The following is a 24194-nucleotide window of genomic DNA, read 5'->3' as shown; positions in this document are numbered from 1 at the left end:
AGAGCTCCAGAGTTCCTCTGCGATGAATGGAGAACCTTCCAGAAGACAACCATCTCTGCAGCACTCCACCAATCAGGCCTTTATGGTAGATCGGCCAGACGGAAGCCACTCCTCAGTAAAAGACACATGACACCCTGCTTGGAGTTTGCCAAAGGCACCGAAAGGACTCTCGAACCATGACAAACAAGATTATCTGGTCTGATGAAACCAAGATTGAACTTTTTGGCCTGAATGTCAAGCGTCACCTCTGGAGGAAATCTGGCACCATCCCTACAGTGAAGCATGGTGGTGGCAGAATCATGCTTGGGAATGTTTTTCAGTGACGGGGACTGAGAGTCTATTCAGGAAAGAGAGAAAGATGAACGAAGCAAAGTACAGAGGGATTCTTGATGAAAACCTGCTACAGAGCGCTCAGGACCTCAGACTGGGGCGAAGGTTCACCTTCCAACAGGACAACGACCCTAAGCACACAGCCAAGACAATGCAGGAATGGCTTCGGGACAGGTCTCAATGTCCTTGAGTGGCCCAGCCAGAGCCCACACTTGAACCCGATCGAACATCTCTGGAGAGACCTGAATATAGCTGTGCAGCGACACTCCCCATCCAACCTGACAGAGCTTGAGAAGATCTGCATAGAAGAATGGGAGAAATTTCCCAAATACAGGTGTGCCAAGCTTATAGCGTCATACTCAAGAAGACTCGAGGCTATAATTACTGCTAAAGGTGCTTCAACAATGTTCTGAAAACTTCTTGGAACTTCCAGTGAAATTGGACGGCGCGCAATTCAAATAAATAATTCTAAACATTATGGATATTAAACATCTAGGTACATACAAGTGCCTTATATCGGTTAAAAGCTTAAATTATTGTTAATCTAACTGCATTGTCCAATTTGCAATAGTATTCACAACATTAGCATGTCATGCGATTGTTTGAGGACGGCGCCCCACATCAAAATATTTTTCAACCAGCACAGGCTTCATAAAATCACAATTAGCAATTAAATATTGACTTACTTTTTGAAAATATTGCTCTGATTTGCAATCCCAAGGGTCCCAGCTACAACATGCATGGTCGTTTTGTTAGATAAAATCCTTCTTTATATTCCAAAAAGTCAGTTTAGTTGGCGTGATCGATTTGAGTAATCCACTCGTTCAACATGCCGAGAAAGGAATCCAAAAAGCTACAGCTAAACTTTGTTAAAACAAGTCAAATTACATTTCTATTTAATCCTCAGGTACCCTAAAATGTAATTAAACTATAATATTTCATACGGAAAGAAGTATGTTCAATAGAAAAGTACAAGTAGCAAGTGCGCATTGTCTTCGTCACACGAGCACAGACTGATTTCCAACACTGACTCCCAGTACCAAAACTCAACATTCTTCCTCGTTTGGGAAGAAACAAGCCCGAAACCTTTAAAAAGACTGTTGACATCTAGTGGAAGTCATGGGAATTGCAATCTGGGAGCTGGAATTGCATAGGACCTATAGCTTTCCATTGAAAGAGCATGTGCTCTCAAAAAAAAAAAATTCCCGGATGGTTTTTCTTTGGATTTTCTACTACCATATCAATTGTGTTAAAGTCTCATACATTATTTTAACATTTCCACAAACTTCAAAGTGTTTTCTGTCCAATGGTACAAATTATATGCATATCCTGGCTTCTGGGCCTGAGTAACAGGCAGTTTACTTTGGGCACATCAGTCAGACAGGAAGTGGAGAAAAATAGACCCTAGCCTACAGGTCTGAATACTTATGTAAATGTGATATTTCAGTTTTTTTTATTTGTAATACATTTGCCAAAAATAACTCTACAAACCTGTTTTTTTCTCTGTCATGATGGGGTATTGTGTGTAGATTGGTGATGGAAAAATACAAAGTAATCCATTTTAGAGTAAGGCTGTAACGTGACAAAGTGTGGAAAAAGACAAGGGGTCTGAATACTTTCCAAAGGCACTGTATCACTCATTGGTCTATTCCTCTATACTTGCACAGATCTACAATTCACAGGAATCCTCTCAGAATCCCTCAGTCTTGACCCATCGTCCTCTACTTTCTTCACTGCCTCAGCATAAGACACCTTCTGCACTACTCTGTCTCTAGCCACCTCATCCTGCCTCTCTCGAACCGCACACTTCTGATCCCCAGCAACATGTACACCCCTACAGTTGACCCACACAACTTTATCCACCGAAACTACACACTCCTACTTTCCATGCCCACCTGCACATTTCCCACATCTTGGACTCTCCCTTCTACACACTACTGTGACATGACCATAAACGTTGCCCCTGAAACAGCGTAGTGGTTTCTGCACAAACGCTTTAACAGGATAACTGATATTTCCTGACCTTTTTGCATAAACTTCTCTATTTTGCCACGCTTACCACTGGGTCTGCATCGCACCAAAAGGCGGGCATCACAAATACCAGGAATCTTCAACTTCAATTGCTCCACCTCCACACTTAACGCTACCCCAGAAATCACTCCTGTCAATGATGCCCTGTTTCTAAGAGCAAAGCAAAAAACAGGTATTTACCCAAGTTGCCTCGCACGGAGCGCTTACTCCCTCTGATGAAACACAAACAAACATCACAAGTCAACTTTGGGTTACCTTCACCGGCTCACCAGCACCCATCACCTTTTCCACCCAACCTGAAACCACCCATGTATCAGCCAAAAGGCCTGGTTCCACCCTCTTCAAATATCTCACTCCCACTGGACGAAATGTATCTTTAGCATAACCATTAATGCAGGCGCCGAGCTTCTCACAAGACCTTCTACCCCTACCATTTCACCTCCAGAGCTAGAACTGGAATCCGGCTCACTCTGTTTGAACTTTACACCAATCTTCCTCTACATACCATCCCTTGTTATTGCTAGCCTCAACAGATTCAAGCCCATCCTCTGCTCCACCCTCAGTCTTTTATACCTCCTCTCTCTTTACCTCCAATCCTCCTCCCTTAACCAATTACCCAACTCCTTCTGAAAATATTAAACTTTTTCAAGCCACAATCTATTTTTAGCCTCCTCGAGAGACATACTAAGCCATGTACTCCATCCACTTCAAACACACTAACTACTCTTCTACAGTGGTGATTTATATTTTTCACCCCCGCATAGTTGGTGGGGGCATACAACTCTAACGATTGTTTGCGGACCACCATAATACCATAGAAGAAGAAGACCTGAGCGCTTGCCCCTCACCCGGCTTTACGAATGGGATGCACCGTTGAGTGCTACATCCTGAGGAGTACGTGCTGATTGTATGGAGATTGTGACAGACGGTTAAATGGCATCACTTGACAAGGCAGTAACAAGATGAATGTCAGGAGAAGTGCAGTATTATCATAAGGGGAGTCATACCTGGAATACAGAGGAGGAAGGGCGGACAAAAGGGAGATGGTTTGTCAAATAAGAATGGTAGAAAGTGTAAGCAGGGTGGGTTGAAGACAGGAGGAGAAATGGAAGTGAATGAAGGTGAAGTATTGGAGGTGGTAGGTGTGGTGAAGTTCTTGGAGCCCGGGGGTCAGGACAAAGATGAGTCTGTGACAGCAGGAGTGAAGTTTTGGGAAAAGGTGGACCCTTGCTTTAAGGCTGATCCATTTGAGGTTTCAGGGTAGTTGAATACAGAGTTGGGTGCTGTGGAATCGGTGAGGGTAACCAGAAGTAGTATTTTAATAATTGTATGTGTTTCTGCTGGTCAGAGGGAGCAGGCGCTCCGTGTTAAACGAATTGGGGGAAGATATGTGAATTGTTTTGCTCTCAAGAAAAGGGTGCCATTGAAAGGAGTGCACTACTTCACCTTGGTAAATGTGAAAGCTGACCAACTGAAGGGGAAGATTCCCAGTGTATGTAATGCTCGTCGTTTGGTGTGACACAGACAGGGTGGCGTGAGTGAGTCATTGTCTGTACTTTTGAGTATTGATATTGAGTCTTTGCCCAACAAAGTGATGTTAGGATATATAAGTTATCCTGTACAAGCTTTTGTGCCGACTACATTACGTTGTTACAGGTGTCAAGCTTATGGGCATGTGGCAGCAGTTTGTAGGAGGGAGGTTCTAGGTGTGAGAATAGTACAGGAGGGCATGAGACAAAGGAATGTGTAACATTGGGGAAAGTAGTGGTATGTGTTAGTTGGTAGGGTGCCCATGGGGCTGTGGATCAAAATTGTCCCATGTGAGAGAGGCAGGTTGAGGTTTCCAGGGTTAGAGTAGTGCAGAAGTTGTCATATGCTGAGGCAGTAAAGAAAGTAAATGAAGATGGGTCAAGGGGGAGGGATCCTGAGGGGAGTGGTGTGAGTAGTAGATGTGTACCAGTACAGGGGGATAAACCATCAATGATATATGTTTCAGTAAGATTGGATTTTTGGCATTTATAGTAATGGTTCTCAACTGTACTGCAGGGATAGAACGTAAGTTGCAAAAAATAGAGGGTGTGGTGGCACCTGTAGAGAGGTATTTGACATCAGAAGAATATGACATCAGAAGAATTACAGGGTGTGTTAAGTGGTGGTGTCCCATCCTTTCAGGCTGTTGGCCTGAAGTAGGACTAAATATATTTAAATAGTGGAGTGTGGTATTTATTTATACTTTTTGTGAGTGTAGTGTTAGATGGTAAGGTATTTGTTGAATATTTGTATTTATTTTTAAGCAAGTATACGGGAGTTATACTCCAGTCTAGTAGGTGGCGGTAATTCAACATTTATTAGATGCCAACCACCGTTAAACCTCATCGAAGAAGAAAGAAGCTTGAGCGCATCTGTTGTCCCTCCGATTTATATCCTCACTCTTTGCTTTTTATTGTCATTCTGCGCCCCGGCCACCTGCTCGACCATGGCTCTGTTGAAGTCCAGCAAGGTCATCTCCAGTATTGGGACTTTCTCCCCATCCCTGGGAGTTTTGTCTACCCGTAACAGGTAATACAAGACATGCAATCTCTGCACGGTCATATTTGACTTTGAATGAATAGCTAGCTAGCCATGTCCGCAATGACTCAAGTTGCCTAACTTCAAGTTTACTGAGTGGGGGTCCGAAGTGGTCATGCATTTACGTCTCTCATTGTGGTTTAGCTAGCTATCTACCTACCTAATATTTAAATTACATTAGATTTGCTAGCTGATTGAAACTCGAAATCATCCATCTGCCGCCCGTCGTGACTGAAATTTCCCGTTCGTATCTTTGGCTTTAGTCAAGTCATACTTGTAGACTTCAAGGCTCAACCAGTTCACTTACAATCTGACTTGGCAAGGTTATTTTCCAGCTATGGATACTGATACTGTTATTTGGTGGCTCTGTGAAAATATTATTCAGATGTCAGTGGCATGTGGTATGTTGTCATAGTGATCATTCAGTTCATCCTGTGAAAGGTCAATTATTCAAAAAATATATATATTTTAGGGTCGCAGAGGCATTTAGCCTTTTGAGATTCGACGTATTTTCTCGGTTTGATCTCCCTCGCATACCGTAGCTCCCTAATTCTAGCGTGATCATTGGTTATCGTGTGCAGGCCCCTGGTCGCTGATTGGCCAAGGGATGTCCCGGTTTCTGTGACGACAGTAACCGGTGTCCTTTCTCTTTTCTTTTGGAGGACAAACTCTGCTCGCTTATAAGATACCGCTCCACATTTGTATGTGTGAGAGCATATGTTTGCAGTGCCTGACTTTTCCATGAGCTGTGAATCTGTGCGTGTGTGGCTGTGGAAAGGGAAGTATTGGATGGATAATCAGCTTGGTGGGGTCAGTGTGGAAAAAAGACCAGGCTGTAATGACCAGATCCAAAGATATGATGAATGAATTTGTTCTGAATTTCAAAGAACCAATCGTTGCCTTTGTTTCAACCATTCTCTCCCTGCCCCTTAGATCCGTCATTCTGGTAGTGTAGTTGCGATGGAGAGAGATTTATTTAGTGCAGTACATCTCCTTCCTTTTAGTGACTCCCCCTAATGCCATCCAACCTGGGCCCTTCACCTCGACAGACTTTAAATGTGTGTAGTGGTGATTCTGTAGTGTGTGTGTGTGTGTGTGTGTGTGTGTGTCTTTTTGCTGTGCAGGAACTGGGGGATGACCAGGCATTCACCAGGTCATAGTCCAGAGTGTTGGTCTACTGTGCGTGGTTGGTGCTACTCTCCTCTGGTTGTGTGAGGGAAACCGTTTCTTGAGTAGAGCATAGTACTGTTTACCGTTGAGTTTTTAAAATTTTAAATCCGTTTCCTGGAGAAATATGAGCCTACACTGAGTGATTTTTAAGAATAGGGACCCATCCATTGGTGTCCACTGTGAAACAAATCAAATTTTATTTGTCACATACACATGGTTAGCAGATGTTAATGCGAGTGTGCTTCTAATTCCAACAATGCAGTAATAACCAACGAGTAATCTAACCTAACAATTCCACAACTACTACCTTATACACACAAGTACAAAGGGATAAAGAATATGTACATAAAGATATATGAATGAGTGATGGTACAGAACGGCATAGGCAAGATTCAGTAGATGGTATAGAATAGAGTATATACATATGAGATGAGTAATGTAGGGTATATAAACATAAAGTGGCATAGTTTAAAGTGGCTAGTGATACATGTATTACATAAAGATGGCAAGATGCAGTAAATGCATCGGTTTAAATGAGTACAGTATATACATGAGATGAGTAATGTATGTAAACATTATATTAAGTGGCATTGTTTAAAGTGGCAAGTGATACATTTTTACATCAATTTCCATTATTAAAGTGGCTGGAGTTGAGTCAGTGTGTTGGCAGCAGCCACTCAATGTTAGTGGTGGCTGTTTTTCAGTCTCTCGGTCCCTGCTTTGATGCACCTGTACTGACCTCGCCTTCTGGATGATAGCGGGGTGAACAGCCAGTAGCTCGGTGGCTGTTGTCCTTGATGATCTTTATGGCCTTCCTGTGACATCGGGTGGTGTAGGTGTCCTGGAGGGCAGGTAGTTTGCCCCTGGTGATGCGTTGTGCAGACCTCACTACCCTCTGGAGAGCCTTGCGGTTGTGGGCGGAGCAGTTGCCGTACCAGGCGGTGATACAACCCGACCGGATGCTCGCGATTGTGCATCTGTAGAAGTTTGTGAGTGCTTTTGGTGACAAGCCAAATTTCTTCAGCCTCCTGAGGTTGAAGAGGCGCTGCTGCACCTTCTTCACAATGCTGTCTGTGTGGGTGGACCAATTCCGTTTGTCTGTCATGTGTATGCCGAGGAACTTAAAACTTACTACCTTCTCCACTACTGTCCCGTCGATGTGGATAGGAGGGTGTTCCCTCTGCTGTTTCCTTAAGTCCACAATCATCTCCTTTGTTTTGTTGACGTTGAGTGTGAGGTTATTGTCCTGACACCACACTCCGAGGGACCTCACCTCCCTGTAGGCCGTCTCGTCGTTGTTGGTAATCAAGCCTACCACTGTAGTGTCGTCCGCAAACATGATGATTTGAGTTGGAGGCGTGCATGGCCACGCAGTCATGGGTGAACAGGGAGTACAGGAGAGGGCTCAGAGCACACCCTTGTGGGGCCCCAGTGTTGAGGATTGCGTCGTCTGTGGACCTATTGGGGCGGTAAGCAAATTGGAGTGGGTCTAGGGTGTCAGGGAGGGTGGAAGTGATATGGTCATTGACTAGTCTCTCAAAGCCCTTCATGATGACGGAAGTGAGTGCTACGGGGCAGTAGTCGTTTAGCTCAGTTACCTTACTTTCTTGGGAACAGGAACAATGGTGGCCCTCTTGAAGCATGTGGGAACAGCAGACTGAGATAAGGATTGATTGAATATGTCCGTAAACACACAAGTCTGCAAAATGATGTTAAATTAAGCTGCTTCTGTTTGTTTCTCCCTCTCCCCTGTGTTGCAGCTCATGGTGGGGTGGAGTGCAGATGGGTCCCCCTGACCCCATCCTGGGGGTGTCTGAGGCCTTCAAGAGGGATACCAGCCCGAAGAAGATGAACCTGGGGGTGGGAGCCTACAGGGACGACCATGGCAAACCCTTTGTGCTCGATTGTGTCCGCAAGGTAGGAATACCATGACAACCAGTGTAACACACACACACAGACACGGACTAGATAACTATCCCCAGTTTCACCCTGCCATTCATATTTTGAGGTTCACTCCACACAGGAAAGGTGAGTAGCTACACAGGCTCTTATTGTTTTGTAATCCCGAGTTTAGCATTGGTGAAAGGCCAATCCCGTCACACTGCTATTAGCCTTTCAGCTCATACAAGGAGAAGACTGATCAGAGATGCAGCCAAGAGGCCCATGATCACTCTTGATGAACTGCAGAGATCTACAGCTGAGGTGGGAGACTCTGTCCATAGGACAACAATCAGTCATATATTGCACAAATCTGGCCTTTATGGAAGAGTGGCAAGAAGAAAGCCATTTCTTAAAGATATCCATAAAAAGTGTTTTTTAAAGTTTGCCACAAGCCACCTGGGAGACACACCAAACATGTGGAAGATGATGCTCTGGTCAGATGAAACCAAAATTGAACTTTTTAGCAAAAATGCAAAACGTTATGTTTGGTGTAAAAGCAACACAGCTCATCACCCTGAACACACCATCCCCACTGTCAAACATGGTGGTGGCAGCATCATGGTTTGGGCCTGCTTTTCTTCAGCAGGGACAGGGAAGATGGTTAAAATTGATGGGAAGATGGATGGAGCCAAATACAGGACCATTCAGGAATAAAACCTGATGGAGTCTGCAAAAGACCTGAGACTTGTCTTCCAACAAGACAATGATCCAAAAAACAATGCAAAATCCACAATGGAATGGTTCAAAAATAAACATATCCAGGTGTTAGAATGGCCAAGTCAAAGTCCAGACCTGAATCCAATCGAGAATCTGTGGAAAGAACTGAAAATTGCTGTTCACAAATGCTCTCCATCCAATCTCACTGAGCTCGAGCTGTTTTGCAAGGAGGAATGGGAAAAAATTTCAGTCTCTCGATGTTTAAAACTGATAGAGATATACCCCAAGCGACTTACAGCTGTAATCGCAGCATAAGGTGGCGCTACAAAGTATTAACTTAAGGGAGCTGAATAATTTTGCACGCCCAATTTTTCAGTTTTTGATTTGTTAAAAAAGTTTGAAATATCCAATAAATTTCATTCCACTTCATGATTGTGTCCCACTTGTTGTTGATCCTTCACAAAAAAATACAGTTTTATATCTTTGTTTGAAGCCTGAAATGTGGCAAAAGGTTTCAAAGTTCAAGGGGGCCGAATACTTTCGCAAGGCACTGTATATATACAGTGTTTTAACAATGTACAAATAGTAAAGGACACAATAGAAAATAAATATGGGTTGTATTTACAATGGTGTGTGTTCTTCACTGGTTGCCCTTTTCTCGTGGCAACAGGTCACAAATCTTGCTGTCTCTCTCTCTCTAGGCAGAGGCTCTGATTGCTTCCAAGCAGTTGGATAAAGAGTATCTGGCCATCGGTGGTCTGGCGGACTTCACAAAGTCCTGCGCTCAGCTAGCCTTGGGGGCTGACAGTGAGGTCCTCAAGAGTGGCAGGGTGAGTGGATGCGTGGGTGGTAGCTTGGAAGCACATTTGCTCTCGGTGTGTTAAGTGAATGATAGAAATGCTATTAACATCTCTCTCCTCTCCAGAACATCACTGTCCAGACCATCTCAGGAACCGGCTCTCTGTGCATTGGAGCCAACTTCCTGGTAAAGACCTGCCTCTTAACAGCTAAACAGGAAGAGAATGAATGCACCTACACAACCACGGTTCCATTTGGGCCCATGGCCCCCTAGAACAGTGCACCAGCCTATACATGCCTGAAATGACTGCCTTCTCTATAATATATATGCATTACAAATGATTGTGTTCTATAAAACAATATCTTCATACCGGTAGTACTGCGGATTGTGTATGGTGTCAGTTAATTCATTATATTTTTCTCTAGTCTCGTTTCCACAGTGCGTCCCGTGACGTGTACCTGCCCAAGCCCTCCTGGGGGAACCACACACCCATCTTCAGAGATGCTGGCATGCAGCTGAAAGCCTACCGCTACTACGACCCCTCCACCTGCGGCTTCGACTTCAACGGGGCGCTCGACGACATCTCTGTGAGAGAGGGATGGGAAAGGGGGGGTTGTATGATTCCACACTGACATGGAGGACCATTACCACATCTTGTGATCTGTTTTTATATTGTTATGTTTACTTTTTATAAGGTTAAGGTGTGGGGGTCTATTTCCATCATGAGAATCTGATTTGATTGTTAGTGTAACACTATTTTCCCTCTGATACAGAAAATGCCAGAGAAGAGTGTGATCATGCTGCATGCCTGTGCCCATAACCCCACCGGTGTGGACCCCAAGCCTGAGCAGTGGAAAGAGATCGCTAACCTGGTGAAGGTGAGTGTGCTTACCATAGATATGAAATACCTCAATGGTGATTTCTCTGTAAATGCCCTAACTAGCTAAAGTCTCTGTCACTATTGGGACTCTATTGCTGAAGAGCTTTACTGCCCAGTGCCTACAGGTGTTTTGTGTGAAGACTGACATCTTTACTGTGCCAGACAACTATTTACACACACGGTCCTAATAATAACTCCTCCCCTGTTCTGCTGTTCCTTCAGAAAAGGGACCTGTTGGTGTTCTTTGACATGGCCTACCAGGGTTTTGCCAGTGGAGATATTGATCGTGATGCCTGGGCTGTTCGTCACTTCATCGAGCAGGGCCACAAAATTGTCCTGTCTCAGTCCTTCGCTAAGAACATGGGCCTCTATGGTCGGTCTCATTATACACACACGCACAAAATCTCACTCACAAACTATGGTATTGACATAGGAGAATGGTAGAAACTCCCACCGGTGTGGTATCTTACCTGTCTGTGTGTTGACAGGTGAGCGAGTGGGAGGGTTCACTGTGGTGTGTAACGATGCAGAGGAAGCTAAGAGGGTAGAGTCTCAGCTGAAGATTCTGATCCGGCCAATGTACTCCAACCCTCCAATGAATGGAGCCAGAATCGCTGCCACTATTCTCAACACACCAGACCTTTATAAAATCTGGTAAGTGTACATACACACACACCTAAAAATGTTGTTTGCCCATTTCCCTGATCCTGTGATTTCATAATCTAGCTGACTGCCTAGGAAGGTATCGGAGTTCTCTTTGGAGTGGTCTCCTGTCTCTACACACGACTTCCATTCTGTTTCCTCATCACCCCCCCGATTAACCTCTCTACACAGGTTGGAGGAGGTCCACGGCATGGCCAACCGCATCATCAAGATGAGGGAGCAGCTGGCGGCCAACCTCAAAAACGAGGGCTCCACTCTCGACTGGCAGCATGTCATCGACCAAATCGGCATGTTCTGCTTCACAGGCCTCAAGCCTGAACAGGTACAGACAAATGACCACACCCACTCTTTATATTCACACCTGTACCTTACAACCTTATAAGACATTATTATATTCATATTGGTCATATTCATCAGTTGGAATTAAGTTCTAGTATAATGATAAATTGCGTTGACTCCAGGTGTTTGTGTGTGTCTACCCCAGGTTGAGCGTCTGACTAAGGAGTTTTCAGTGTACATGACCAAGGATGGTAGAATCTCCATGGCAGGCGTCACTTCCAGCAACGTGGGATACCTAGCGCATGGAATCCACGCCGTCACTAAGTAAAAAGGAGAATGCTGGGAGAAACGGCGGGGCACGATGGTGCTGGACACAATCCAAATTAAAATAACTGAAAAATAGCATTTTGTGTCATTTTACTCTCCCTGCCCTCTCCACCCAGACTGTCAATTGTTCAACTTTGACCTCAACCCTCCTCACGGCAGGGATGTTGTTTAAATGGTTAGTTCCCTGTGACCTCCCCAATGAGGCCACCATGTCAAAGGTTGTTTAGTGATAGTCCAATGATCTGCCCTACATTTGACTAATGAGCTGATGTCTCTCTTCTACGCTTATTTATTGTATGTCAAAGGTTAATATGAATTAACTTAATAAATGGCTTAATAATGACAGGTTAACATTATATTTTAAACTTACTCTGCCTGCTGTGGTCCAAATTACTGTAAGGCTACAGATGAGTTTACCAACACTTAGGCTCTGTTGTGTGAGAATTGTGAACTCTTGTCTGTCATTGCATATTTCTGTAGGATGTGAAAGTTCAACGTTTCCTCAACACCAGTAGAGTAGCAGAAAACAATTAGTTATAAGATGGTGCCAGACAATCTTTAGATGAGATACAGTCATTGATATTTTAATATGCTTTAGAAATGGACAATAATGTATGATCATTCAGTCCTTTCACTCAGCCTCTTGCATTATCTTGTCTTCGATACTCACTATAAATAATTATATTACTGTAAACGTTTTGTGCTTTTTGCGCTAAGAGCAGGGTCTACTGTGTTTATTCTAAGTGTTGATGAGTGAGCAGTCAGCCAGCCAGTCTTAAATGCCCACTGAATGTTCCTCTCACCCCCCCAAGCAATGGTTTTAAATGTGCAATATACAGAAGTCGCTCTGCCATTTCCTGGTTGCTAAAATTCTAATGGTTTGCCTACTCTCAGTTGACAAGTAATGTGTAGAATCATTGTACCATCTAAACCGCTGTGGAATATATCTTCAATAACCGAAAGTGTTGCATTTTCAGCTGTTGGTGTACAAAACTGAAAGTAAGATGCTAAAAATGAAAGTTAATGGTAAGCAGAGACAGCGCACAGAACAGATGTACTGCTTCTTAGACTTGCTTACAATGACAATGTCTGATCTAACAAAACAATTCCATTAATTTGGTCCAAAAAGTTAAATTGCAGCTTTAAAAGGATAGACTGTCCTATGATGGTGCTCTTGTATTTCCACAAGAAAATGCATTTTACAAGTGTTATTTGGATCACTGGGCGACTCCTATCCCCTCCGTTTCAGAACCAAGAGGTTATAGGACTTCTATTTATATATATATATATATATATAGACAGTGTTTTGCTCCAATGATCAATCAGCCTTTGAACATTTTCTCTGTTGTGTGTCTTCCTGATTGTAACAAGACAGATTGTGCAAGGAAATTCACCTTTCTGCTGTCTACTCATGAAGATTAAGCTGCGCTGTCACTGTTTTCGGGTTAAAAATAAAAAATAATAAAACATGGAGCATCGGTCAAGTCTTTCTCTGAACAATTAAAAAAATATCTATCATTGAAATAACTGGGTTTATTTTGTATTTCTTTCTAACAAGAATATTGTCAAACCACATGTAAGAAACTGAACTGATACCGTTGGACTATGGCAATGGTCCTAGTACCCCTGGTTGGGACCAGTGTAGGACATGATTTTACTACATAAATCATTGGTTTTATTAGACACAAAATACTCTCCTTTTATGAAGATGTATCTGCAGTACACGGGAGGTTGGTGGCAAATTAATTGGGGAGGACAGGCTTGTGATAATGGCTGGAGCGGAATAGGTGGAATGGTATCAAATACATCAAACATACAGTTGAAGTTGGAAGTTTACATGCACTTAGATTGGAGTCATTAGAACTTGTTTTTCAACCACTCTACAAATTTCTTGTTAACAAACTATAGTTTTGGCAAGTCAGTTAGGAAATCTACTTTGTGCATGACACAATTGTTCAAATCAAATCAACAATTGTTTACAGACAGATTATTTCACTTATAATTCACAATTCCAGTGGGTCAGAAGTTTACATACACGAAGTTGACTGTGCCTTTAAACAGCTTGGAAAAGTCCAGAAAATGATGTCATGGCTTTAGAAGCATCTGATAGGCTAATTGACATTATTTGAATCAATTGGAGGTGTACTTGTGGATGTATTTCAAGGCCTACCTTCAAACCCCGTGCGTGCCTCTTTGCTTGACATCATGGGAAAATCAAAATAAATCAGCCAAGACCTCAGAAAAACAATTGTAGACCTCCACAAGTCTGGTTCATCCTTGGGAGCAATTTCCAAATGCTTGAAGGTACCACGTTCATCTGTACAAACAATAGTACGCAAGTATAAACAGCATGGGACCATGCAGCCGTCATACCCCTCAGGAAGGAGACGCGTTCTGTGTCCTAGAGATGAACGTACTTTGGTGCGCAAAAGTGCAAATCAATCCCAGAACAACAGCAAAGGAACTTGTGAAGATGCTGGAGGAAACAGAAGTATCTATATCCACAGTCAAACAAGTCCTACATTGACATTGACATAACCTGAATGGCCGCTCAGTAAGGAAGAAGCCACTGCTCCAAAACCACCATAAAAAAGCCAGACTACGGTTTGCAACTGCAGATGGGAACAAAGATTGTACTTTTTGGAGAAATGTTCTATGGTCTGATGAAACAAAAGTCAAACTGTTTGGCCATAATGACCATCATTATGTTTTGAGGAAAAAGGGGGAGGCTTGCAAGCCGAAGAACACCATCCCAACCGTGAAGCACGGGGTGGCAGCATCATGTTATGGGGGTGCTTTGTTGCAGGAGGGACTGGTGCACTTCACAAAATAGATGGCATCATGAGGCAATCCTATAGCAATTTTGTGGGCAGAACTGAAAAAGCGTGTGCGAGCAAGGAGGCCTACAAATCTGATTCAGCTCTGACAGGAGGAATGGGCCAAAATTCACCCAACTTATTGTGGGAAACTTGTGGAAGGATACCCGAAACGTTTGACCCAAGTTAAACAATTTAAAGGCAATGCTACCAAATACTAATTGATTGTATGTAAACTTCTGACCCACTGGGAATGTGATAAAGAAATAAAAGCTGAAATAAATCATTCTCTCTACTATTATTTTGACATTTTACATTCTTAAAATAAAGTGGTGATCCTAACTGACCTAAGACAGGGCATTTTTACTATGATTAAATGTTATGAATTGTGAAACTGTGTTTAAATGTATTTGGCTAAGGTGTATCTAAGCTTCCGACTTCAACTGTATGGTTTCCATATGTTTAAAGCCAGTCTAGTCGCGCTGTTCCGGACATTATTATGAACCGTCCTCCCCTTAGCATCCTCCTGTGCTGCACTATCTACCCCGATTAAACCCTTTCTGGTATGATTTTGTGTTCTCTTGGCAGTAAACTACAATTCCCACCATGCACTTTGTTTTTAAAGACGTATTTTACATTGTCACATGATCATATCCCAACCAAGTCACATGCCACGGTTGCTTGTTCAGAAGGAATTTCATTCCACGTGCGGTTGTTGCAGAAAAACACAAGCATCGGAGAGACAATAGCGAGGTATTTATTGAGTATTTTATATGCATTTTCATATTTTCAACTGAATAGGTTCAAGGATATGTAGATGAAGAGGTCGGTATCAGCTTTCGAAGGCTATCAGCCAGCTAGCAACAGCTGACTATGATGCGGTGTCCAGTTTGCTGTAAAGACATCAGCAATTAGGTTAATTGTCGTGATTTGTGTTTTTCTAGACCTGTAGCTAGATCTGAATCTAAGATTCAGCTGCTTTATATGCAAAGTTGCCTATTAGTAAAGCTACAAAATGTCTGTATTTTATGAATGTTTCTAGTCGTTATTGTTTAGGTAGCTCCAGTGGCGTTTCTATGATTTAATGACATTGTGTGTGTTATTAATGTGCGTTATTTAATAGTTTTTAATGTCTTCGGTGTTATTCTATAATGTAGAAAATAGTCAAAATAAAGAAACCCTTGAATGAGTAGGTGTTATAAACCTTCTAAGACCGGTAGTCTATTTCACAGTGGTTTAGATGGTAGAGTGATTCTCTACACTGAGGGCTTGTTTTGAGACACAAACTGAAGTTAGGCAAACTATTTTGAATTTTTGCGGGAAAAGAAATGGCGGAGCGATTTCTGCATATTGCACCTTTTTAAGAATTTGGTAAAAAATTATAATAAATGTAGGTAAGGGAATATATTTCCCTTTCAGGGGATTTGAAAATGTTAATGGTATGATAATTAATTTCTCCAAGTCACCTCAACTTAAAGAAAAATCTAAAGGTGGTTGAGGATGACTAGTTGCAGACACGTGTCATCTTTTTATTTTGTGTTTATGGCCTATTGACAGGCCCCTTACAATCTCTGCCTAGCAGCTTGTGAACACAAACAAAATGACAAAATAATTGAGGTAAGAGAATTATGTAGTTTCCCTTTGACTAAATTAAGTGAGATGAAGTTGTTATCCACCTTGTATTTCAATATAGCCTATTCTCATTTATGACTTAAAATCAACATGTACATGACATAGCTTAGCTACATTAATGCCTACAAAAATGCATAGCCCCTGACAAGCACAATAATTAGTCTGTAGGTCACATGCCTGACAGTGAGGTTTACAACAGATATCTACTGTGACACACTGTGTCATCATGAGAACAGTGACCCTTATCACTGAAGTCCACTTTACTGTGATCCTTCTCAGGGATATGAAGTGAAAATCTCTTGGGATCAGATCTATCTAAAACTAATGATTACATGTCTCTTTAGAATGTGTTTCAAATGGATGCTGTAAAGCAGGGGTAGGCAACTAGATTCAGCCTAGGGGCGATTTTTGTCGGAGCGAATGGTCGGGGTGCTGGAACATAATAATTTTGAACACTGAAATTGACCACAACTAGGCCCAAAAAGAGATTCTATTTGAAAATAACAATTTCATACCTTGATTACTTTGAGAAATGATCATGTGTCTCTTTTATTTTATTTGTGGGAATACTTTGGGAACAGATTTCTTAAATTAAACTAATTTTTAGGTGAGTCACCAGTCTTTTTATTTATTTAAGATTTTTTATTTTTGGTCATATCCTGGTGTTGGTGAGTAAAGCAAGGTCAGCCACAGCACAAGGCATGGGACCGGGGGGAGAACGCACTGACAAGAACGTGTAGGCTACTGGGGAAAGCAGGTTGTGGCTTTAAGCACATAGAGAGTGCTGAGATAAGGTGTCGAGAAGGCCAAAGATGTAATGTGTGTTTGTCTTGTTGCAGATTGATGAAAGGGTTGACTGCTGGGTGACACTACATCCACTTTGAGGATAAACTGACAAGCAGTCATCTGTGTCCTAAATGTCACAAGAGCCACAACAAACTTTCAACCTTCAGACTTACCCCTCAACCCAAACTCTGAATACCCGCAACTCAGCTGCGTTGAAGTCTGCATCGAACAGAGTAGGGTGAATTTGAAGGTGTTTTATATCGTGTTTTTGGGACTGTGCCAGCTGGGTTGTGTCCCATGGCGATAAACAGTGAGGTGCGGGACTGGGCCGAGGCTGGGAGTGAAGATGCTGGTGAGAGGGCGTGGCTACTGCAGAGCCCCAGTATGGAGTCCGTTCACCCCCCTTCATCAGACAGGGAGAAGAGGGGAGGAGTGTCTGCCACAGCCGCTGTCTTCATTGTGGTGAACGCTGCGCTGGGGGCAGGACTACTCAACTTCCCCGCCGCCTTCAACATGGCCGGAGGTGTGATTGCAGGGGTGGTGCTACAGATGGTGAGAGCTACACACACACTTTTGAGACCGAATCCTGCACACGGTGGCACTCCAGGAGCAGAAGTGATAAATACTGCATATATATACAGGGATGTATTTGGTAAAACTTCCTGTTTTTGTGTGTTGTAGTCTATGCTGAGTTTCATCATCAGTGGTCTGGTGATTCTGGCATACTGCTCCCAGGTTAGTAAGTTAATACACCCCCCCCCCCTACAATTTTAAGACATTCTTATCCAGCAGTACTCATCCTAGTGACCCTGTGCTGTTTGTCTAGGTCAGTAATGAGAGCACCTACCAGGAGGTGGTGCGGGCCTCGTGTGGGAAAGTCACTGGGGTAATCTGTGAGGTGGCCATCGCTGTCTACACCTTCGGCACCTGCATCGCCTTCTTTATCGTCATTGGAGACCAGCTGGAACGCTGTGAGTGTTTCTCACACATAGATAATGAACATGTGCACACACCTTTTTAAATACTTTATTTTAATCCACAAATAACATTACAGTCGAGAAGAATTCAAGAAACTCGAAATGACATGGATATCTGGACAATTATGGATGCATTTACTTGAAGACAGTGCAGATGTAAAGTTTGACGGCACTCGGTTACTAAACTTGGCATCTGTGCTGTTCTTCAGGTGAATGTGTTTTTGGTAATAGTTAAAAGTAGTCATTCTGCATAGAGTTGTCTGGGTGGTTTAACTTTGCAAGCATTATTTTTTGTTTGACATACATTTTAAAGTGAAAAATTGAAGTCTCCGCATCACTCTTGTTACCATAGAATTGCCCACCTTCTTCTCCAAACCACTAAGCTGCCCATGACCGCTGACACACAAGGGACTGGTATTTCAGCAACCTGTCAGCAAAGGTCTGCTCCATGTAGGAGTCAAAAGAGCAACCCACTTCTAAAATTAGCTCCTCCCCCACAACAACAATATCTGGCATGTTCTGTATACAAGAAAACACATCAACGTCAAACCAGCCTCCTCTGACAAGAGACTGTTAGTGAATGGTGTTACTGTCTGTCTCACATCACTAGCTATCTGGTCAATGAGGCGGTCATGTCTAGCTATGTATAAGTCTTTGTATGAACGTAACTATTAACAACGTGCCACAGACTCCATTACGTTTGACTTGTGTAAAATACAATACAGATCATAGTTTGTAGGGTACCAGAGTACTAGGTTACACACACACACACACACAGTTGACGAAACAGAAGGTCATTTCACTCAAAGTTGCAGATTGTAGCATTGGCTAGCCTTTTTCACCAGTTTTCCATTTCCTTTGTACCTTCAAAAAAGGTCATCCTCAGCTGTTATTGCACCATCACACTAGATGTGTGTTAGTTGATGTGTTGTATTAGTGTCGTCAGTAAATTAAGAGTTGTTATCGCTGTGGATAAGAACCAAGGGAGTCTGTGATGAGATCCTCTCTAGCTCAGCTATTTTACATGTGCCGTCACACTGAAAAGGCCTTTGAGTGCTGACCAGTTGGAAAGCCACCTTCGGTCAGCCTCAGATAGACTATGACCCTGCTATCAGATAGCCAGCACTACAACAATTCCACTTTAAATAAGACGTTAGTCAATGGAATGTTTTGTTTGCTCTGCTGCCTTTCTCTCTTACTATCTCTGTCTTTCTGTAGTGATAGCTGCAATAGCTCATTTGCCAGACGGTGTGGTCGGTGGTCACTGGTATATTGACCGTAAGTTCACCATTTGTGTGACCGCCATCCTGGTCATTCTGCCTCTCTCCATCCCCAAAGAGATTGGCTTCCAGAAATACGCCAGGTATGCCTTCCTGCATCCAATGAATACACTTTACACATTGACCAAGTATCTTTCCACACCACCCTGTAGTCTACAACTGATGATTGAATTAGAATTTGAAGCCTGCTTTGTATCACTAGGCTACAGGAACACAGGTCCATCTGATAAGGCTGTTCTCCTGTTTGTAGTGCGCTGAGTGTTGTTGGCACCTGGTATGTCACCATTGTGATAATACTGAAATACATCTGGCCTGATAAAGAGATGACCCCTGGCTACATTCCAACCAGGTAAGCTAATTGAACTACTGTACCAGTCAAAAGTTTGGACACACCTACTCATTCCAGTTTTTTTTTATTTTTCTACATTGTAGAATAATAGTGAAGACATCAAAACTATGAAATAACACATATGGAATCATGTAGTAACCAGAAAGGTGTTAAACAAATCAACATATATTTGAGATTCTTCAAATAGCCTCCCTTTGCCTTGACAGCTTTGCACACTTTTGGCATTCTCTCAACATAGCTTCATCCCCTCAAATGCATTTCAATTAACAGGTGTGCCTTGTTAAAGGTTAATTTGTGGAATTTATTTCCTTAAATGCGTTTGAGCTAATCCATTTTGTTTTGACATGGTAGGGTTGGTAAACAGAAGGTATCCCTATTTGGTAGAAGACCAAATCCATATTATGGCAAGAACAGCTAAAAAAACAGAGAAATGACAGTCCATCATTACTTTAAGACATGAAGGTCAGTCAAACCAGAACATTTCAAGAACGTTGAAAGTTTCTTCAAATGCAGATGTAAAAACCATCTAGCGCTATGATGAAACTGACTCTTATGAGGACCGCCACAGAAAAGGAAGACCCAGAGTTGCTTCTGCTGCAGAGGATAAGTTCATTAGAGTTAACTGAACCTCAGATTGCAGCCCAAATAAATGCTTCAGAGTTCAAGTAACAGACGTATCTCAACATCAACTGTTCAGAGGAGACTGTGTGAATCAGGCCTTCATGGTCGAATTGCTGCAAAGAAACCAGTACATAAGGACATCAATAAGAAGAGACTTGCTTGGGCAAGAAAGAAACATGAGCAATTGACATTAGACCTGTGGAAATCTATCCTTTGGTCTGATGAGTCCAAATTTGAGATTTTTGGTTCCAAGCACAATGTCTTTGATATGCAGAGTAGGTGAACGGATGATATCCGCATGTGTGGTTCCCACCGTGAAGCATGGAGGAGGAGGTGTGGGGAGCTTTGCTGGTGACACTGTCTGTGATTTATTTAGAATTCAAGGCATACTTACCCAGCATGGCTACCACAGCATTCTGCAGCGATACGTCATTCCATTTGGTTTGCGCTTAGTGGGACTATAATTTAGTTTTTCAACAGGGCAATGACCCAAAACACACATCCAGGCTGTGTTAGGGCTATTTGACCAAGGAGAGTGATGGAGTGCTGCAGCAGATGACCTGTCCTCCACAATCACCCAACCTCAACCCAATTGAGATGGTTTGGGATGAGTTGGACCGCAGAGTGAAGAAAAAGCAGCCAACAAGTGCACAGCATATGTGGGAACTCCTTCAAGACTGTTGGAAAAGCATTCATCGTGAAGCTGGTTGAGTGAATGCCAAGAGTTTACAAGCACCCATGGTGCCAGATGGGAGAGAGAGTCCAGAAACTGCATTTCAGCCCACTCGCCTTTCATTAAAGCACAGTCTACATCAAATTACGTTCCCATCATGCTTTGTTTGTGTTGATCAGCCAGTGTGTCTGTTACAGCCCGTCCTCCTGGAGTGCAGTGTTGAACGCCATGCCTACCATATGCTTTAGCTTCCAGGTATCTGTCTGTGTTTGTGTGTGCAGGGGTGTGTGTATGGCTATTTCTAATCCTTGATTGAAAATGCTTGAAGTTATTTACATCCTCACACAATCTCTCTCTTTCTCACTTTCTCTATCTCTCAGTGTCATGTGAGCAGTGTGCCAGTGTTTAACAGCATGAGAAGGAGTGAACTCAGGCCCTGGGGAGGTGTGGTCACCGTCGGCATGATCATCTGCCTCTTTGTCTACACTGGCACAGGTGTGTGTTTGTCCACTGTGTGGCTCTATAGTCAGCTTTGAAAGCATCAGAGTTTTTTTTATGACATGGCCCATTTCTTGTGTGATTCGTTGATGTGTAATGGTGCATACCCCATGTCTCAGGTGTCTGTGGCTTTCTGTCATTTGGGTCTAACGTCAGTCAGGATGTGCTGATGTCATATCCTCCTAATGACATCGCCGTGGCGATCGCAAGGGCCTTCGTCGTCATCTGTGTTATCACCTCCTATCCCATTCTTCACTTCTGTGGCCGGTGAGACACTAACCTTAACCTACAAAGTACTGTGTGCCTCCAATGCCATTTCAGTACTACATTGTTGTGTTGTGAAACTTATTTCTTCAGGGCGGTGCTGGAGGGGCTATGGCTCCGTTTCCACGGCGATCAGGTGGAATTGTGTGTGAGGCGTGAGCGGAGACGCAGAGTGTTGCAGACGCTTGTGTGGTTCGCGGTCACACTCGTCCTCGCACTCTTCATCCCCGACATTGGCCGAGTCATCTCCCTCATCGGAGGACTGGCAGCCTGCTTCATCTTTGTCTTCCCAGGTACGACCAGTGTGTCTGATTCTGTGTGTGTGTGTGTTTACAATGTGTTTATATCAGCAATAAGCATAATGCCTGTATATAATGTCTGCTCTTCCCTGCAGGTCTGTGTCTGATTCAGGCAAAGCTCTCAGAAACAGAGGTTCGATCTGCTAGGTAAGACTAGACTCACTACCTGTACGTACTACCTGTATCTCCTCGTGACTGTTTACTGAACGCTGATCTTCTCTCTCCATAGCTGGCATGGGATGGTGGTCTACGGTGTCATCATGGTAACCATCGGCACTTTCATCTTTGGCCAGACCACCACCAATGCCATCTATCAAGACGCCATCCACTATTCGGACAGCCAATAGAATTCTGACCAGGAAGATTCTTTGCTGGAGGAGGATGCAGGTCTATGCTGCTATTCTGAACTTTATTGACTTGTATCAGGATGTCGAGGATCCAACACATACATGCAAACACACTCCCTCTTGTGACCTCTCCTGCACATCTCGTCTCCCTGATGATGAAACCGCTCCATAGCAAGGACTCGTGTCACCTATGGAGCGATGCTCTAGGATTGGATGAGAGTCCTGAGAGCAACCTCTGACAAGGGACCTACCTTTTCAAAAAGATTATGCAAATGTTATGTTTTTGATTTAAATTCATTTTCACCCCGTTGTGGGCTGCAGTACCAAATCCGTCTTGACAATCTCAACCCCTCCCTATGCCTTTCCCTGCTGGCCCAGCATGCACCACTGCACTACAGGTGGCATCCCATCCTTCAAGAAACTGGGCAGTGGGAGAGGGTACCTCTCTCTAATTGGTGTTGTTACTGATGAGTAATGAACATACTGTTTTAAGAATGTGGCCAAACATTTACATCCATTTTTATAAGAATTATACAATTCCAATGATCAAGTGGTTTGAAGACGTATGCTGCAACTGCAGTTCTGAAATCTATGTAATGTGGCAAGTGTATTATAATTTTAAGCGCCTTTGAGATTTCAGAAGTCTGGGGTCTCAGGCTGATTCCTGTGGTTAAATGATTGTATATGGCCTAGCTTTAAACAAACAGATATTTTAAATGTGCTTTACTGATAGAGAGATTAGCTATAGACTACAGACAGAGAGGTAAGGGACAAATATCTATCATGTTCAAAGGGATTGTTCCTCAGGGCAGCAATGACTGTTTTACAATGACTTGAATGAGATTGGAAATGCTTGAAATTCAATTACTTTATATTGTTTTATTCCATAATTGGAGCCAAGGGAAATCGTTTTTCTGAACTGAACCAATTTAGTAATCAGGTTTAACAATATACAGTCTTATATTGTCATGAATTATCCTGTTATCAATCTACAATGTAATAAACATGCCGGTTTTGTCATTGAATTCAGATTGTCATAGTTTTGTCCTATACCTATACCCTCATGTTAGTGAAAACATCTTATCAGGTGAATGACTATGGCAGGTAAAAATAAACATTTAAAAATGAATAGATTTGGTAGACACACACACACCCACACACACACAGCTCATTGGAAGACACACACACCCACACACACACAGCTCATTGGAAGAGAAAGTGTAAACTCTGACAGTCTATTAGCTAGAAAGGTATCTTGGTGTACAGTGGTGATTTTAGCAGGTAAATCTTGGTGGGGCAAAAATATAAATTGTGGGATGAGTGCCAGAAAATCCACAACACTAAACAATACATTAATTGCACTATAACGGTGACAAACGGTGCCCACACACTGTTAGGGCCTACATAAAGCTGTCCCAACATTCTTACCACTGCTACACCTGGCTAACAGCGGCGGAGCCTTGTTTGACAGCGAAACAGTTAATTTAGCCTCATTAACTGCCTTTAAAAAAAGATGAGCTAATGTGGCTGACTTGCTTAAACAAATGTGGTTTCTAATGACAATTGAGATGAACAAACTATGTCATAAGGGGACGGCAAGCGGATAATAGGCAATCCATAATTTCGAATAAGACATGAGCGAGCTAGGACGGATGTAACAGTCATAACTATTTGTTTAGCACTTTTGAAATGTACAGCGACAGAATTCAGAACATGGGTCGTTCTTAGTGTTCTCCCTGTACACCAAGTCAGAACCGTATGATAAAGGGGGCATGTTAGCATACAATGAAAGCTCTTACAATATTCAATGATTACATTTCTCTATAACAGGTTATAGGCTACATGTGCACCACAAAGTTAGAACAGTAGGTGAAATTAAGGGGTAAATAGACCAAATTATTAGGGTGAAGCACATGGGCTACTAACATCTTCATAACATACACTTAGTACTACTTTCTTAGCTACAGCACACATATCTCCCTGGCATATTACATTTATGCTGCAGTA

The 24194-nt window shown here is 42.8% G+C and overlaps 2 protein-coding genes across 2 annotated transcripts; both read left to right on the top strand.

Annotated features, from left to right (window-relative positions):
- The first annotated feature begins 4727 nt into the window (after positions 1-4727).
- On the top strand, positions 4728-13116 carry LOC124033711 (aspartate aminotransferase, mitochondrial-like). The gene is made up of 10 exons (XM_046345904.1): positions 4728-4920; positions 7860-8016; positions 9399-9527; positions 9623-9682; positions 9922-10083; positions 10270-10374; positions 10599-10749; positions 10865-11030; positions 11211-11361; positions 11524-13116. The coding sequence occupies exons 1-10, from the start codon at positions 4838-4840 to the stop codon at positions 11644-11646; spliced, it is 1287 nt and encodes a 428-aa protein (XP_046201860.1). The 5' UTR covers positions 4728-4837; the 3' UTR covers positions 11647-13116.
- A 1988-nt stretch (positions 13117-15104) lies between these two features.
- Positions 15105-23212, top strand: LOC124033112 (putative sodium-coupled neutral amino acid transporter 7). Its single transcript, XM_046345050.1, has 12 exons — positions 15105-15214; positions 16933-17431; positions 17561-17614; positions 17706-17850; positions 19075-19219; positions 19387-19485; positions 20977-21034; positions 21160-21274; positions 21397-21544; positions 21635-21834; positions 21936-21987; positions 22070-23212. Exons 2-12 carry the CDS (start codon positions 17177-17179, stop codon positions 22185-22187), a joined length of 1389 nt encoding a protein of 462 aa, XP_046201006.1. The 5' UTR covers positions 15105-15214; positions 16933-17176; the 3' UTR covers positions 22188-23212.
- The last annotated feature ends 982 nt before the right edge of the window (positions 23213-24194 follow it).

The sequence above is a fragment of the Oncorhynchus gorbuscha genome, linkage group LG04 (assembly GCF_021184085.1).
Source record: "Oncorhynchus gorbuscha isolate QuinsamMale2020 ecotype Even-year linkage group LG04, OgorEven_v1.0, whole genome shotgun sequence".
NCBI lineage: Eukaryota > Metazoa > Chordata > Actinopteri > Salmoniformes > Salmonidae > Oncorhynchus > Oncorhynchus gorbuscha.
Note: the sequence above shows the minus strand (reverse complement) of the source record. Positions and strands in the feature narration are given on the sequence as shown.